The 16,600-nt window shown below is 40.9% G+C and overlaps 1 protein-coding gene across 2 annotated transcripts; it reads left to right on the plus strand.

Moving 5' to 3' along the window:
• The first annotated feature begins 57 nt into the window (after positions 1 to 57).
• Positions 58 to 15,521, plus strand: bms1 (BMS1 ribosome biogenesis factor). Of its 2 annotated transcripts, none has more exons than XM_047817605.1 (23): positions 58 to 218; positions 560 to 757; positions 1,780 to 1,970; positions 2,081 to 2,160; positions 2,235 to 2,423; positions 2,532 to 2,674; positions 2,773 to 2,894; positions 4,285 to 4,478; positions 5,594 to 5,733; positions 5,829 to 6,532; positions 6,768 to 6,869; positions 7,069 to 7,217; positions 7,329 to 7,410; positions 7,496 to 7,575; positions 7,745 to 7,936; positions 8,311 to 8,499; positions 8,729 to 8,909; positions 9,028 to 9,086; positions 9,210 to 9,332; positions 9,826 to 9,973; positions 12,363 to 12,538; positions 12,941 to 13,102; positions 14,936 to 15,521. In XM_047817605.1, the coding sequence occupies exons 2-23, from the start codon at positions 582 to 584 to the stop codon at positions 15,161 to 15,163; spliced, it is 3,810 nt and encodes a 1,269-aa protein (XP_047673561.1). In that variant the 5' UTR covers positions 58 to 218; positions 560 to 581; the 3' UTR covers positions 15,164 to 15,521. The 2 variants fall into 2 exon arrangements, with proteins under 2 accessions (XP_047673561.1, XP_026996421.2); XM_027140620.2 differs by having other exon boundaries at positions 59 to 218; positions 565 to 757.
• Positions 15,522 to 16,600: the final 1,079 nt, after the last annotated feature.

The raw sequence follows: 16,600 nt of genomic DNA on the forward strand, positions 1-16,600 counted from the left end.
TAAAAATCTTAGCGGAACTATTAGACTCGGGACGTTTTGTTTTACACGACGAAATATTCGCGACGGAAGTAGTCCCGGATGTCTCTCACACGTGAAAAAAATACACACCACTGATGCACGCGATTTGGGAATCTGACATGATGCCGCAAACGAGTGACTCAGTTTAAAGTAAATTTGGGTTTCGACATCAGTTATTTCTGAAAGAACGAGCGCTTAAAGTAAGAATTTTGGTATAATTACGTAATTTCTTTTGAAAGTTGGCTGTTTAAAATGACTGACCGCATAACAACATGCTTTTAGCTCCTGGCTAAAGTCTGGGAATGGTGGTATCAGTAGCTACAGGAATTCTGTGTTGGCTTTGAGTATTGTTTAGAATTTTTGTTAGTTCTTTTATTTTCTAAGCTGTTATGAAAATCCGTGGTCCTTTTAATTCGACTGAGAATTGAAACCAGACTTAAAGTTGGTGATAATTGATGTTTGTGACAGAACAACGGATTTCTGCACATTGTGTTCATTTCTGTTTTTAATAAACGAGTTTAAATCATGTTGTGGTGTAAAGCACAGATCTCAGAGGTGTGAAGATGGAGGAAAAGGAGCAGAAACGACACCAGCACAAGCAGAGTGGCCCCAAGGCTGCGAAGAAGAAGAAGAGGAAGCAGCGGGATCAGAGTTCAGAACCGGAGCAAGATGAGCGCAAGAGAAACCCAAAAGCATTCTCTGTGCGTTCGGCTGTGCGCATGGCCAAGACCTTCCACAGGTCAGTGCTCACCTTCATGTGTGTGGTAGCCTAGTGGTTAAGGTGTTGGGCTACGGATCAGAAGGTTGTGAGTTCGAATCCCAGGTCCACCAAGATGTTATTGTTTGCGCCCCTGAGCAAGGCCCTCCTTAACCCTCAATTGCTCAGTTGTATAAACATGTGATAATGTAAGGCACTCTGGATATAAGGGTGTCTTCTGAATGCTGGAAATGTAAATATACAGGATTTATTTTCTGATTCTGTGCAATGAATTTTAGAGTAATTTATTAATCCTGATCTTAACACCACTAGTGTTCACTTTCTTAAAGTGAAGTTCCTCGTATAGCTGCTGTTTCTGAAACACTGGAAGATTCACTTGTTGTATTACTATAAAAACTACTAAAATATCTGACTTTACTTACATCTCTATCCAATAAATCAAATACGTTTTCTTAAACCCTTGTGGAATTTTCACACACGAGTTTGTTCAATTTAACTCTAACAACTCACTCATAACAGAGACATGCAAATTCAAGTACAGGTGTGTCCTCTTTTTAGAGTTCATGGTAGTCAATCGCAGTAAGTGAAACAAAGCCCAGTCACACAGCTGTCTACAAACCGATGTTTTATTTATCGTGCCTTGTGTAGTCAAGAACTAATCATTAATGATCACTGAATAGTGACAATAGTTAGCTTTTAGTCAGGTTAGTTGCTTATCCAGACCTTCCTGTAAACAAGGAGCTTTATGTAGCTGGACTTTTACACAGTGTAGTTGCTTACTTGATTTTCAAATGAGAATTTAATGTTTTGAAATGCTTTGTAAATTCTTTAACATGTTTCTGAATGCATTTCAGCCTTTATTTTTTCATCAGGCATGTTTTAGTAATGACCAAGCATGAAATATATACAGCTAATATACTTGGCATGAGCATCCTTAAAGATTTTGTCCAATCTTTCAAGAAAGAATTGTGTGTGGGGAAATTATTCTTATTACTCTTTGTATATTATGAGAGAAAAATCGGTATTTCTCCCCTTCTAAATAGGACACAAGACATAAAAACTAAGAAGCATCATATTCCTTTGGTAGACCGCACGCCTTTAGAGCCACCCCCTGTTGTGGTGGTCGTGATGGGGCCTCCAAAAGTAGGCAAGAGCACACTCATCCGTTGCCTGATCAAAAATTACACCCGGCAGAAGCTTTCAGACATCTGCGGCCCTGTCACAATAGTATCAGGTGAGTCAGTTATTGTTCTCATGTATTCCTGTGAAACCGTCCTGTGTATGCATAGTTTATTTGATACGGATTACGCATGGTTTGAATACGTCTCTTTAACGTATCTGTAGGGAAGAAACGGCGTCTGACGTTTATTGAGTGCAACAACGATATCAATACCATGATAGATTTGGCAAAGGTTGCAGACCTGGTAAGTGTGTTTCAGGAACCTTTTGTCAGTTAATGGCTTAGCTATCATTTGACCGTTGTTTCCTCTTTCACCAGGTCCTGATGCTGATTGATGCTAGTTTTGGCTTTGAGATGGAGACCTTCGAGTTCCTCAACATCTGTCAGGTGCATGGGTTCCCTCGTGTCATGGGCGTGCTCACACACCTGGACTCCTTCAAAAACAATAAGTCGCTCAATAAGACAAAGAAACGTCTCAAACATCGCTTCTGGACTGAGGTGTATCAGGTAAAACCACACATCTATGAAATCGCCTGGCGTAATGATTTTAAACCTTCAAACGCCTTTCTTATTAATGTCACACTTTTTTTTTTTTTGCTTGTTTTGCACTGAAAGGGTGCCAAGCTGTTTTACCTGTCTGGGATGGTGTATGGCGAGTACCAGACTCAGGAAGTGAGGAACCTTGGAAGATTCATTTCAGTCATGAAGTTTCGGCCGCTGGTGTGGCAAACCTCTCACCCTTATGTTGTGGCTGATCGGTAAGTGTAGGGAGAAAATTCCAGATCCTCAACATCTCTGAATAGAAAACATTTGGTTACTGGTGATGACCGAATGTTTTTTCCTCCTGTACACTCAGCATGGAAGATCTAACTGATCCAGAGGCTATCCGTTTAGATCCGAAATGTGACAGAACTGTGTCTCTGTATGGCTACCTGCGTGGGACATTCCTGAAGAACAAAGGCCAGGTTCATATTCCAGGTAAAACAGATGAAACCTAACAATCAATATGCTTTAGTGAGATTTTGAATATCTGGAGACTTTCTTGGAGATGTTTTCATTTTAAACAATAGTAAAACTACAGAGTATGGAGCTGCAGTTAGATTATAGATTACTGATAAAATAATGTCTTGGAAGTGGCGGCTTAATTGGTTATGACTCCGGGTTGTTGATTGGAAGGTTGGGGTTCAAGCCTCAGCTCTGCCAAGCTGACACTGTTGGGCAACTGAGCAAGGCCCTTAACCCTCCCTGCTCCATGGCACTGTATCAGTTACATTTACTAAAGTGCTTTTAAGTCTCTATCATTGAAATCATCAATGTATCATAGCTGCCTCTGTCTCCGACCCCAACCTAATCAGTTGGGATATGTGAAGCAAAGAGTTTCACTGTTCTGTAATGCATACGTGGTGATGATAAAGGCAATATTTAAAATTTCACTTTATAATATGATAATTCTTTAGACAAAACCAACTGCAATATAAGCTTTCAGCATTTAAAGGCGGGGCCTCTGATTTTTGAGAAATGCTTCAGAAAATTGAGTCAGACCGAAAAATATACAAAAAACAAAACAAAAGTGTAGCCAAGCAGCAGAAAGGGGAGGGTCTTGTCAATATGTGGGCGGAGAGAGTGTTCAGTGTGCATGTGTGACATTAGCAGAAAGCGGTTTTAACATTGACACGGAGGATAAAAACAAAGAAAGAAAGCGAAGAAAGGCTTACGATAAGGCAAGAAGTAGGACGTGTTAATATAGGGTCAGCTTTCCAGCGATGGAGAGAATACAAGTTCACAGATATGAGTTTCCCGAGTCAATAACCCCTGAGCTAAACGCTGTTACTACACAAATAACACCTCTTTTCTATCGTAGTAATGTAGAGAGGCAGCTACAACCGCGTTTTGTGTAGTAACAGCGTTTAGCTTATTCTTAGGAGTTATTCACTCGGGAAATTCAACTTTACTTAAGACGCCGAGGCGCTTTTTTCCTTCTCGATAGGTGAGTAACGTTGGTTTTGCTTTGTTACACAGAACTAATATATGCCTTTGTCCTTTCCATGATTATGCTTGTGTGTCATTTTTGCTTGTTTGTTTATCTGCAATCGTATCGTTCTTCCCTTCAGCTATGATAGACACATTTCTTTCCATTACTTGCCCGGGTTACGTATGTACGTGTGGGCGGAGCTATCGATACAGGGATGGGACCCATCCGGGTTAGGGGCGTGTTTGTTTTGGTGATTTTATATGTCGACATTGGCTTTCAAACAACGGAGACCCCACCTTTAAAGCACCTGACCTGAAGTGTACATTTTGATTGCTTGTTTCTCAAAAACCTATGGGTGCATGATAAGCCTCTGATGTGTGCAAATGTGCTTTACAGGAGTAGGAGACTTCTCAGTGTCCGACATCAGCTTTCTTCCTGACCCGTGTCCTCTGCCAGAGGAGTTGAAGAAGAGAGCTCTGAATGAGAAGGAGAGACTGCTCTACGCTCCTATGTCAGGGGTTGGAGGAGTGGTGTATGATAAAGACGCTGTGTACATAGACATGCCCATTGGCCACGTCAAACAGGACCAGGTCAGTCACTTCACGTCTCTTGATGAAAAATCTCATCAGTTTTTAATGACATAAGTCTCTCCAGGATTTCCTCATTTTGCGATTGCAGAAATTCCAGCAAAATCACCATTCATCCTCCTCGAGTCATGTGTGCCGAATATGACTACAGCAGTCTTAAAGTCATTATAACCATGTCTTCAATGATAGGAGTTTAAAAGAAGAATCCTGTGCAAAACAAACACAAACCCTTCACAAAACCCAGAGGGACTGATCTCCAGTGACAGAGCTGATACAAGACATAAGAGTCTTTCTACAATATTTTGCATAAACAATTTTCGATAATTACTATTTTTTTATTTGAATAGTGAAAGAACGTGCTATACTTTTTCAGTTTTTATTAGTTTCTAGTGGAAAGTTCCCTTCCCAGTCTCCCTTCTCCTTCTTTAGGTTTAATAAGATGCAATTCCTGCATCTTGTTACGTTTTGATAGTGCAAATAAATCGCCTAACAAACCATGTAACCTACCACATGGTGTAACAGGAATATGCTGTTTTAGATTCCATTTACAAAGGGCGGCAATTAAAATCCTTAAAAGTTCGATCTAAACGATTTATTTATTTTTCTACAGGAATCCGGACCCTTGTTGAACGATGAAACTCTGACATTAAAAGAAATAAAGATTATGTAAAATTGCAGCTTTTTGTTCAACTCCCCCTCACACATTCCATTAAATTTTGTTAGAGAGCTTTAACTCCTTTTAAAGCTCCAGTTTGTGCTTTGCTTGCTCTATCCTCTAAAGTCACATACACGGCCTGATTTACATGACAAAAGAAAACTAAATAGAATTCCATGCACTTAAAATGATGAAATGGATACCAACAGGCTTCAGGTTTCATGTTAATATTTTGCTTTATTGTTCCTTCTTAAATCGATTTTCTGTGTTTGAATCAAATTTTAAATGATCGTTAGCTTTTCTAAACAACAGCTTGGGTGTGTAGCAACTTTTATTAACACAAATCTAAATATAAAAGTGCATCAGGTTGGAACGTGAGCGCCGGTGATCCTGGACGCAGGTCTATGGTAAATGCTGCAGTTGGTGCATATTCTGTAAAACAGCGTCTGACTTTCCATGACAGGAGGAGGTACGTCCTGCCACAGAGCTGATGCAGTCCCTCATGGGCACACAGGCCACGCTGGATGTCAAGATTGCTGCCAGCAAAGTTTCACTGTTCACAGGAACTGCAGCACTCACTCCAGAGGAAGTGCAGGAGAAAAGGTACAGATAGTGTTGATTAGTTTTGGTTATTTATTTATTTATTTCCCCACTTCAGTTCTTTTTAATACCAATCTTGGGTTTTTGTGTTGCTTTAGCATTGAAAAGGAAGGGCCCTTGGAGAGCCGAGTGTGGGACCCTGAGACCCAGCGAGAGAGGAGGAAAGCTGTCTTTGTTGATGAAGATGAGAGAGACAATGATGAAAGTGATGAGGAAGAGTCAGATGAAGGTGAAAGCAAGGAGGAAAATGCAGATGAGGAGGAGGAGGAAGAAGAGGAGGAGGAGGAGGAGGAGGAAGAAGAAGAGGAGGAGGAGGAGGAAGAAGAGGAGGAGGAAGAAGAGGAGGAGGAGGCTAGAGGGGATGAGAGCAAACTGGACAAGTGTGAAGTGGCAAAGGGTGAAAAGAAAAAAATAAATGAAGCAGCTCCTCTTCTAAAGAGACAGAAGCTGGAGGAAAATGGAAAAGGCAGCAGGACTGCGGTAGAAATGCCTGCATTTGCAGACAGTGATGATGACCTAGAGAAAAGTGACGAAGAATCAGAAGAGAGCGACGAGGATGAAGATGAGGAGGAGGAGGAGGAGGAAATGGAAGAAGAGAAACAAAAGCCTGAGAAAAGAAGCTCAGCACCTCCAGACTCTGGTCACTGCTCTGAGGAGGATAGTGATGATGAAGAAGAGGACGTGCAAGAGGAAGGAGATGCTGCAAAGCAGATGGCTGCAGATGATGATGATGATGAGGAGGAGGAGGAGGATATGGATGAGGATGAGGAAGATGATGAAGAGCTGGGATCTGAAACTGCAGGTACTTTCTCCTTCATGTTTTTGTTTCATTATTTCCTTAAGTCAAGGATCTTACTTTGGGGGGGTTTAACCATAACCCAAAACACATCCTGTACCGAGCCACACGACACATTTGTTATTCTCAAGCTTAATGAGCGACATCTTAGCATACTACCAAAACAGTGTTTCATACTGTTACGCCACATGCCATGTGTCTTATCCTTTCTCCTCGCTTTGGTTTGATGTGTGGCTTTCAGGAGCACTACGCTGGAAAGACGACTTGGCCCGGAAAGCCACGGAAGCGTATCAGAGACGACAACGTGCCGCACCTAACCTACGCAAGCTAGTGTATGGCACAGGTGAGTGATCTCACAAGCATATATAAAATTCCAGACAAGCTGGCATTTGTTCTAAGAGGCCTGTCTGAAGAATGAACCACGTCTCCTCAGAAAGTGGCTTTTATGGAACATATAGTGGGTCATTGTGACTGTTTGTGACCTGATGAATGCAGGATTGTATCAAGTGGAAGCAAGGTTGTATTTTTCATTTGTTTGTCAGTGGCCGAGGAGGAAGAAAACGCTGAGGAGGAGGAGTTGGGTGGACTGTTTCGTGTTAGTCGGCCAGAGAAGAACAAGAAAGTACGAGCGGATGCCATGGACTGCTCACGCTTCCAGCCTGAAGCAAGCCATGACTGGGACCAGGAGGAGGTGAGTAATGCAGTCAGCACACTGTTTAATCAGCATCAGTCTGCTTTCAGTGTAGCTGGAATACTTAGGAAACTGAACTAAAGACACAGTTGTATTGATGTGTGTTTTCAGATGTTAGCCTCCATTAGGGACTGCTTTGTAACTGGAAAATGGGAAGGAGATAAAGATGCTGCTACATTGCTTAAAGAGGATGGTAATGACATTATTAGCCTTTTTTTTCTTTTTTCAAGAAAGAATTCTGCCTTTTGGTACTTACTTATTTACTCTCATCATGCTAGATGAAATGTATGGAGATTTTGAGGACCTTGAAACTGGAGAGGTTCACAAAGCAAACTCTGCGAAGGGAGACGATGCTGAGGTACCTGGATTTGGCCAAGCTTTCTTTCTTTCTTTCTATCTATCTATCTATCTATCTATCTATCTATCTATCTATCTATCTATCTATCTATCTATCTATCTAATAAATAATTGTGGCTCATATGATAATTCATAATTGCGGCTCATCTGTGTATGCTTTTCGTGTACAGGGAAGTAATGAGGAGGAAGAAGAGGAGGAGGAAGAGGAACCCCCATTAGTGAAGGTTGATGATGATGAAGCTCAGAAAAACAAGCGTCTGGAAAAGAAGAGGAGACTGAAGGAGAGGTTCAATGCGGAATATGATGATGGAGATGCTACTTACTTTGATGACCTCAAAGAGGAAATGCAGAAGCAGGCTGAGGTCAGAGGTCACAGCTATTACATGATTTGCAATTCATGCACATGTATGAACTATCAGTTTTCTAAATTAAAATTCATAAGACATTTATGATAAGACACTATATATAGTTTGTGTGTGTGTATATAAAAATAACATTTTAATTACCTAACCATCTTACTTTAATAATTATTTATTAAATAATAATAATTTACATATGCATTAACAATATTTAATATTTGCATTTTGAGCATTTTGATGGCAATAATTTATAAATAGGCTAAATAATAATTTAAAATAATAGTGATGATCCCCTTGCAGTACCACGATTGCCCAGTGGGGGATACAACAGAAAGGTAAAACAGCACTAACAAGCTTCTCCCTGTGTGTGCGTGCAGCTGAACAGGGCTGAGTTTGAGGACATGGATGATGAGACTCGTGTTCATTATGAGGGCTTCAGGCCTGGCATGTATGTGCGCCTGGAAATCCCCTCGCTTCCATGTGAGTTTGTTACCAACTTCGACCCACATTATCCCATCATAGTGGGTGCCTTGGGAGCCAGCGAAGGCAATATAGGCTATCTGCAGGTGAGCACTGATCATCAACTCTTGAATAAATCATAAGTCTTTGCTCTTTTCTTCTTCGTTTTCTTGTTATTGATTGCTCAGGATTTGTGGACATTAATTATTAATTCTTGACTCCGCTTAGAAACATCGCTTCGGCGAAAATACCCCATCGTTGGAACTGACTAAAATATTGACTCGTTGCTTTTTCTGGTGCCGTCTTTCACCTTTGCTGTTCTTCTCGTGAAAATAGATGCGTTTGAAGAAACACCGCTGGTATAAGCGTATCCTGAAGACCCGTGACCCGCTCATTCTGTCATTAGGCTGGAGACGTTTCCAGACTATTCCTCTCTACCACATCGAAGACCACAACGGCCGTCACCGCCTGCTCAAATACACTCCTGAGCATATGCACTGTGGTGCCTCTATCTGGGGTAAGACAGCCTCATCATCCCCATTATAGTCCAAGAAGATGATATTTCTCTCAACTTTCACCACTATTTAGTGTTCTCCTTTATCTCACTCTTTTCCCTTTGCTCTTCCTGTCTTTAGGTCCCATTACACCCCAGGGGACAGGCTTTCTGGCTGTGCAGAGTGTTGCAGGGACTCAAGTAAGATACTTTAACGTATTCATATATGAAGCTGCAGCTCTGACCAGTTATTAACCATACGTCTTGTCGAGTTGCTGTAGTTTTCCTCATTTCATTTCTTTGAATCTGTCAAACTTTCCTTAGGCAAATTTCCGCATTGCAGCCACTGGAGTCGTCTTGGATTTGGACAAATCTGTGACCATCGTGAAGAAACTGAAGCTGGTTGGATACCCGTATAAGATTTTTAAGAACACCAGCTTTGTCCAGGTAGGGGATCAGTCTTCATTCACAGTAGTTTACATGACAAAAAAGTATTTTACGAGCTTGTCGTGTACACAATTATATCTCCATATACAAATTGCAGTGAAGCGATGGTCTATTCTTAAAATTTAGCATCTAGTTAAAAGCACTGCTGTTGTTCGTGCAGCTGAGTATTCAGTGCTCTATGCCATCTGTGACCCTGATGCTCCAGAGGGTGTAATTAACCATGTTCTCAATGCGAGAGAAGGCTGGCAGGGTCCTTGTTTTCTTTGACACTGCCAGTTGGGAGGCCAGGACTTTTCCTTCCATGTAGTTGGTAGGTCAAAAAGTGTCATGGCAGGAGACAGCAGGCAATAGGATAAAGGAGAAATTGCTGGGAATTCTCAGTGATTAAGCTGGGAGGGGAAAAAATCTATTTAATTAACCATTGTTTGAAAATAATTGGGTCTCTTATTGTAAAAGCATGTCAGTGACTCTGCCCTTTCTTTCACTCTCTCAGGGAATGTTTAACACCGTGCTGGAGGTCGCAAAGTTCGAGGGCGCTTCCATCCGCACGGTCAGTGGGATCAAAGGTCAGATTAAAAAGGCTCTGCGGACGCCACCTGGAACCTTCCGAGCCACCTTTGAGGACCGACTCCTCATGAGCGGTAAGTTGGTCTATGTACTATTTGAAGCTAGATGTAACTTTTTGGACATCCGTGCTATTGCAGGCTATCTGTGGACAAACATTGCACAAAACCTGCATCTAAACCACATTATGTGCGCTTAGCAGTGTACGGTACCAAGTGAGTGACTGAGGTTATAGTGGTGGCTCAAGTGGTTTAGGCTCTGGGTTGTTGATCGGCGGATCAGTTTCAAGCCCCAGCACTGCCAAGCTGCAACTGAGCACGGCCCTTAACCCCCGTCCTTTAGGGCGCTGTATCATAGCTGCCCCTGTGCTCCAACCCCAACCTCCTCAGTTGGGATATGCGACGAAAAGAATTCCACTGTGCTCTAATGTATACGTGGCGATAATAAAGGCTTCTAGGCTTCTATTTATATCCTCCTGCTTTGCAAATATTACAAGCATTATGAGAACAGGCACCTTCACATCAGCGTGACTGTTATGGAGCACCAAAACCTAATCTGTCCTGTACACTGTGTAGCCTTGAGTCGAGTTTTATTGGAGTTGTAGCTACACGTCTTAGAGATTGATCTAAATGGTATTTATTTTTTCTTGTTCTCCAGTTGTTAAAAAACACGACGCATTAACCAGAGTGTTGGCACACTTGATAAAACATGGGGCAGTTTGATACACACACCAAGCTGAGGAGATGTTGTGAAAGACTTGATATCAAACCTGAAATACAAAAATCAGGAGAAACTCTCCAATACCTCCTGTTCACCCCTTACCAACACAGCTCATCCACTAGCTCAACAACTCGGTAAAAGTAAATTCCACAATGAGGATATGTCTGCCATCTAAATGTCATCTAGCGTTTACCACCAAATAAAAGATTAAATTATAAGCTAATGTACTCCCACAGTCCTGAATACAGTAGATTACATTGGACTTTGACACAGTGTGAATTGTCCCAGGCCTGACGTTAGTGCATGATGTCTGACACATTTGAGCTGGCACATAACGGGTTAGGGCTGGCGGGAAATTGACACGTATGTGACTCCACTACAGCGCTGACTGGGAATTACCTAGCGCAGAATGAAAAAGCATGGTTATTACGACTCTGCAGGATTGTCAGGGTGACTCACGGCAGCTCAACATCATATCATTGCACAGTTCTCTCTCCCTTGGATTGATACTCCTTTTTAACAAATAAGTCCCTTGTACTTTTTAAACAATTTACCAGTTTTCTATGTCTTGTGTTTAGGCTTTGAGAGTTCATGTTGTGTCAGTTACGCAGTTATACATTTTGGAAAACCTGAAAATATATAGACTAACTTTCCATTAGTAGAAAACACCTTGGGGGAAGGGAAGGGTACCTTTTCCAGAAATTCAGCATTAGCATAGTGTAAAGTTAGATTGACTGTTAAGCCAAGATAACACCAGTCTTTACTCATCTCCAAGAGAAGCTCTGAAAGCAGTGCACCTCAAAGTCCCAAAAAGGATTTATAGATGGGGTTCAGCTTTCCTGAAGGGTTTGGGAGTGCAGACTGTAATGGGTGTATCTGTGTGACATTCAGGGAATTTCTTGTTTCATTAGTCACTAGAAGTGTCGCTCCTGAAGGCAGAAATAAATGAACGAACAAATGAATAAATAAATAGGTATTCAGAAGTGAGGGCCACTATGACCCAGCAGATTCAGACTGCCTCGTGTGTTTGTTTCCTCATTTGATCAGAGAGATCTTTTTTTAACAGGGAGTTTGCCATGAGGTTAACAGCTGGAATTCAGACCCGGTTTTAAATGTCTACAATCTAAAAGGATTCTTCTTTCCAAAATTGAGAAATCTAGAAACTTGTGTTTTTAGAAGTAGGGATGTTTTGTAACCCAGTAATATTCGGTAATAAGTAATACAAGCTCAAGGACAGAAGATTTTGTTTTGTTGGTTGTAAAGCTTTAAGCATCAAAAAGTATACATAACAGAAAGCGTGGAAATTAATATTTAAACTTTTTTTTTTCTGATCGTTTCCATGAGAACCCGGCAAGGCTTGTCTACTTTAAAATGGAGAAACCATCATTTTAAACCCATCTCTGATCTCATAAACTGGTGTGAGAATATGATCTGTAATATTTTTTGTGAAAAGTGTATTCACTTCCTAAATGGTTATGAGACTGGTTTATGTGATGTGTTTATGTGATATGTCATAAAGGGGATGTTCGTGTTTTGGTTTGTTGACTGTAATGTTAAATATGATGTTGGCATCCATACAAATTTGGACATCTATTTCCTAAAGAGAAGGGGAACGTTCTCTTAATAACCTGTGATATTGGGATTTGTGGATGTCTTTCAAATGAATCTTTAAAGTAAAAGTGCACGAAGGATAATACAGCATAATGAATGTCAATACTTGATTGTGGTTATTGGGTGTGTTTGCAGATATTGTGTTCCTGCGCTCCTGGTTTCCTGTCTCAGTTCCCCAGCTGTACAATCCCGTGACCTCTCTGCTGATGCCTGTTGGACAGAAGGACAAATGGACGGGAATGAGGACCCTTGGACAGCTTAAATATGACCTGGGAATAAGGAACCAACCCATCCAAGACTCTCTGTACAAGGTAGTGTGCACTTATATATTCATATAAGGACAGACTAATAAAGACACATCAGAACACTTTCATATCAAAATAAATGGCACAGATTCCACCCAATTCACCCCGAGTACGCTGATTAATTACGAAACATCTAGTAGTTTATCAAAATTTGCAAGAGAATAAAGCTATTGCAAAAGCTGTCAAAAGAGCAAGGGTTGGTCTGGTCACATCCACTTAGTCCTGGCTAAAGCAGAAGGTTAAAGAGAGTCTGTACTCTCTCACTTGCACACTTTATTTTCTCTATTTGATCGATGACAACACTTCACACACTGGCAATAGGTCATAAGTTATGTTGAACCAAATTCATTCATGATCATTGGAAATGGAAATAATTAATCCATGTAAATTCTTTCCTGTTTTCTGTAGCCGATCGTGAGGCAGAAGCGACACTTCAACCCCCTCCATATCCCCAAAGAGCTGCAAAAGGCTTTGCCATTCAAGAGCAAACACAAGCAGCAGGAGGCCAAGGGCAAAGTCCCCCGAGACATGCAGAGACCGGTCGTGATCCGCGAGCCCCACGAGCGGAAGGTGAGCCTTCAGTGCGGTTATGTATCACTAACAGTTTTTAATTCAATTTTTTTTTTGTCATTTTGGAACACCAACATTGAGACTAAAGCTAATCCACCAAGGATGCCTCTAGAGAATAACTGTTCAAATACTGCATCTGTTTAAACCTCGTTCTAGCATTAATACTGCCAACCTAGCGCTAGCCAATTTCTAAGTCAATTCCCATGAAATTTCGAAGAATACTTCAACAGTTAAATATGACTCACGTTTTGATCTGGTGTATTTTGTTCTTTGCTGTTGTGTCCTGTTTGTGTGCCATTTAGTAATCAGATATTCCTCCTAGACATTTATTAATTGTTTATTTGTTGTAGCAGCACAGATGCTCGCTTTAAACCCCGCAGGAGGATTTCAGTCTCGGTTTCCCATTAAAAACGTACCCATTTTACCTAACACTTGCACTTGCCATATTTTATATCTAGCATTTTGTAGTATACTACAAACTTGATCTAAAATGAAATACCTTTTATTCTTTTTACCTTGATGTATGTTGTGTGATTCTGAAGATATTTCATTATTCGGCTTTCTGAATCTCTCAGAAAGTCAGACCGTCCCAAATTATGACACAATTTAAACTGAAATGGAAAGACTTAGTGTAAATGTCATCATTTTAGGCAGCTTGTCTTGATTTGAGCGTATAACTCCGAATCGGATGTGTTTCATGAATTAATAATAATCCTGGAAGGCAGGAAATTGTGACAGCAGCTGTAGAAAGTTCTTCTCGCCCTCTAATTGTTAAATCATTCACAATGAAGTCTTTCACTCAGAGACTGGCAGCATTTGTAGTGTGTATAGTTATACAAAGGTCTATATTTTGGTCATATGCATAGCCCTAATGCTTCTTTGTTTCATATCTTTGTTTCTGTGTTTGAATTTGGCTCAGAAACAAATAATTAAACATCTTATTAAAGCATTGCAACCAGCTCCACTTTAATAAATGCTCATTTTAAACCCATGGAGCTGAAAGCAGGTTTGTGTACGCTAAGCTTGTTTACTCAAGCTTATTGTGTGGTGATCGTATTGGTGTCTCATAGCTTCAGGGTCTCTATGTAGATCCTGAGCTAGGGTTGCTGTCTGTGTCGAGTGGTGCATGTTATTAAGTTACCTTGGGGTTGCTACAGGTTTGTTTGTTTGTGTGTGTGTGTGTCTGTGTGTGTGTGTGTGTGTGTGTGTCTGTGTGTGTCTGTGGCTGTGTGTGTGGCTGTGTGTGTGGCTGTGTGTGTGGCTGTGTGTGTGGCTGTGTGTGTGGCTGTGTGTGTGGCTGTGTGTGTGGCTGTGGCTGTGTGTGTGTGTGTCTGTGTGGCTGTGTATGTGGCTGTGTGTGTGTGTGTGACCAGCGAGTGGCCAGTTTTTGTCATCAAATTTGCAAGAGATACTGTGAATACAATATGCAATGAAAATGCATCTATCCATTATTTCTAATCTAATAAACTCTGCCTCCACTGCACTTGTAATTTCACATTGTGCCTATGGGCCAGTCAAATGTGTGGTGAGGTCTGTTACTGATTATATTCCATTATAATTTTATTAATATAGTTACCCTTATGAATTATTAACAAATATTGGATGCAAGTCGAGATTGCACCATCATTATCATTAGGGAAAATACAGGCAGTAATTTAAGCATCAAAGATGCTCAGGAGTAATGTTTTTAATTGAATTTCCATTATTAAAATATCCGTAGATGATAATCATTTCAGTAAATTTCTCATCTGAGCCTACTGCATTTTTAAGGGGCAAAGTGTTTTGTTTGTAATAGTGACGCAGCTCTCGTTTAACTCCTCCCCTCTGCACCAGGTGGCAGCATTGCTCAATGCCCTGAGCACAGTCTACTCTCACAAGGAGAAGAAGGCTCAAGCAGAGCAGCACATGAAGCACAAAGAGTTCCTGAAGAAGAAGGAGAAGCTGGAGGCAGAGAAGCTGAAGAGACAGAAGGAAGAGCGAAAAAAGGTCTACCGTGCTATGGGACAGAAGGAGAAGAAGAAACTCAAGGCCAGCCTTAAGGGAGCTTCTAAGGATGACTGAGTGTGCTGTGTGCTGTACTGATGACCTAGTGCTGCTGGACATCAGCTCTGAGTCCACTGGACCCACAGAGTCTGACTGTGTTACTGTGTGTACAGGTTTAACACCACCTGAAGTGTGGAGATGTACACTGATATGCGAGACATGGAACTGTGGCTTATATATTTCACCATACAAACAAGCTGTTTGTGACTCCAACCTGAGAATCATAGTCACCATTTAAACGTCAGTGTCTCACTTGCCTTGTAAATGTGGATGACTATATAGATGTCTTGGTTTTCTTAATCTTGCTGTTCGTCAGTTGGATACCATGTAAATGCTTTGTAATGTTTGTTTTAATAAAATAACGTATATTTCCTGAGATTTTGATAATTTCCTTCTTTAAAAGTGCTTCTGGTTCTTTAAAAGTGCTTCTCCTAGTTGAAGTAAAGGATTAAACAAGCTGATCGCAGCTGGTGATTGTAACGTGTGTAAATATTCTTCTTCAAAGAAGAAAAGTGTTTTCACATCACAGGCCATCACTAATCACCAGTGCAAATAGCAGTTTAAAAACTCCAGCTGTTGACATATCTGCATGAGTAACAACAGCTGTCACTGGATTATCTCAGGCCTCCAAGGGAAGCTGAATTTATGTGGTGACATTTTTTGTATTTGATCCATATTTTACAAAGAAAGGGAAATTAAATGCTGAGAAAATGATATATATTTTAAAGGTTAGAATAATTCATTATTAGGCTAAATGATTTGCATTAAAACATCTGGTGATGTACAAAGCTCACACACACATGGGTAAGAAAGTACTTATGAGAGAATCCCATACATCGACTACAGCTCTGCTGTTAACACTATCATTCCAGCCAAACTCTTCACAAAGCTCGAGGACTTAGGATTGAACACTCATCTGTGCTATTGGATTTTCGACTTTCTGATGAGCAGACCCCAAGTGGGAGGAATCGATGACTGCATCTACACACACTCTGAACACATGCGTTCTCAGCCCCTTCTGTACTTCTTGTTCACTTACAACTAAGTCACCAAGTACAGTTCCAATGTCATTTCCAAGTTTGCTGACGATCGCACCATCCAGGCCCTCATCACAGAAAGAGATGAGACAGCCTTCAGAAATGAGGTCAAAGTGTTATCAGAGTGATTCAAACCAAAGACAGCAAACCTCTACCTCAACATCAGCAAAATGAAACCGATAATCGTCTACAGGAGGATGGCCTTATAGATGGCAGTTTCCATCTATACAAACAAATTGAATTGCATTTAAATGAATATATCAGTGGGAGCTGCTTTGGAAAGAGTTAGGAGTAGCAAGTGTGCACCTCACTGATGTCCTGACCTGGTCCCATTACACTAAGACAGTATTGAAATCTACTCATCAGTGCCTTTGGTCTTCCCCTTCAAAACCTTGATTTCTACATAATCACCCAAGAA

The sequence above is a fragment of the Tachysurus fulvidraco genome, chromosome 8 (genome assembly GCF_022655615.1).
Source record: "Tachysurus fulvidraco isolate hzauxx_2018 chromosome 8, HZAU_PFXX_2.0, whole genome shotgun sequence".
Taxonomy (NCBI): Eukaryota; Metazoa; Chordata; class Actinopteri; order Siluriformes; family Bagridae; genus Tachysurus; species Tachysurus fulvidraco.

What these genes read in the sequence shown, in the direction of transcription:
- bms1 (XM_047817605.1), top strand. Translation starts at nt 582, where the DNA reads ATGGAGGAAAAGGAGCAGAAACGACACCAGCACAAGCAGAGTGGCCCC. An exon ending in AGGCCAGGTTCATATTCCAG is followed by an intron (nt 2,895 to 4,284) that starts GTAAAACAGATG and finishes TGTGCTTTACAG; the next exon opens with GAGTAGGAGACTTCTCAGTG. An exon ending in CTGTGGTGCCTCTATCTGGG is followed by an intron (nt 8,910 to 9,027) that starts GTAAGACAGCCT and finishes TCCTGTCTTTAG; the next exon opens with GTCCCATTACACCCCAGGGG.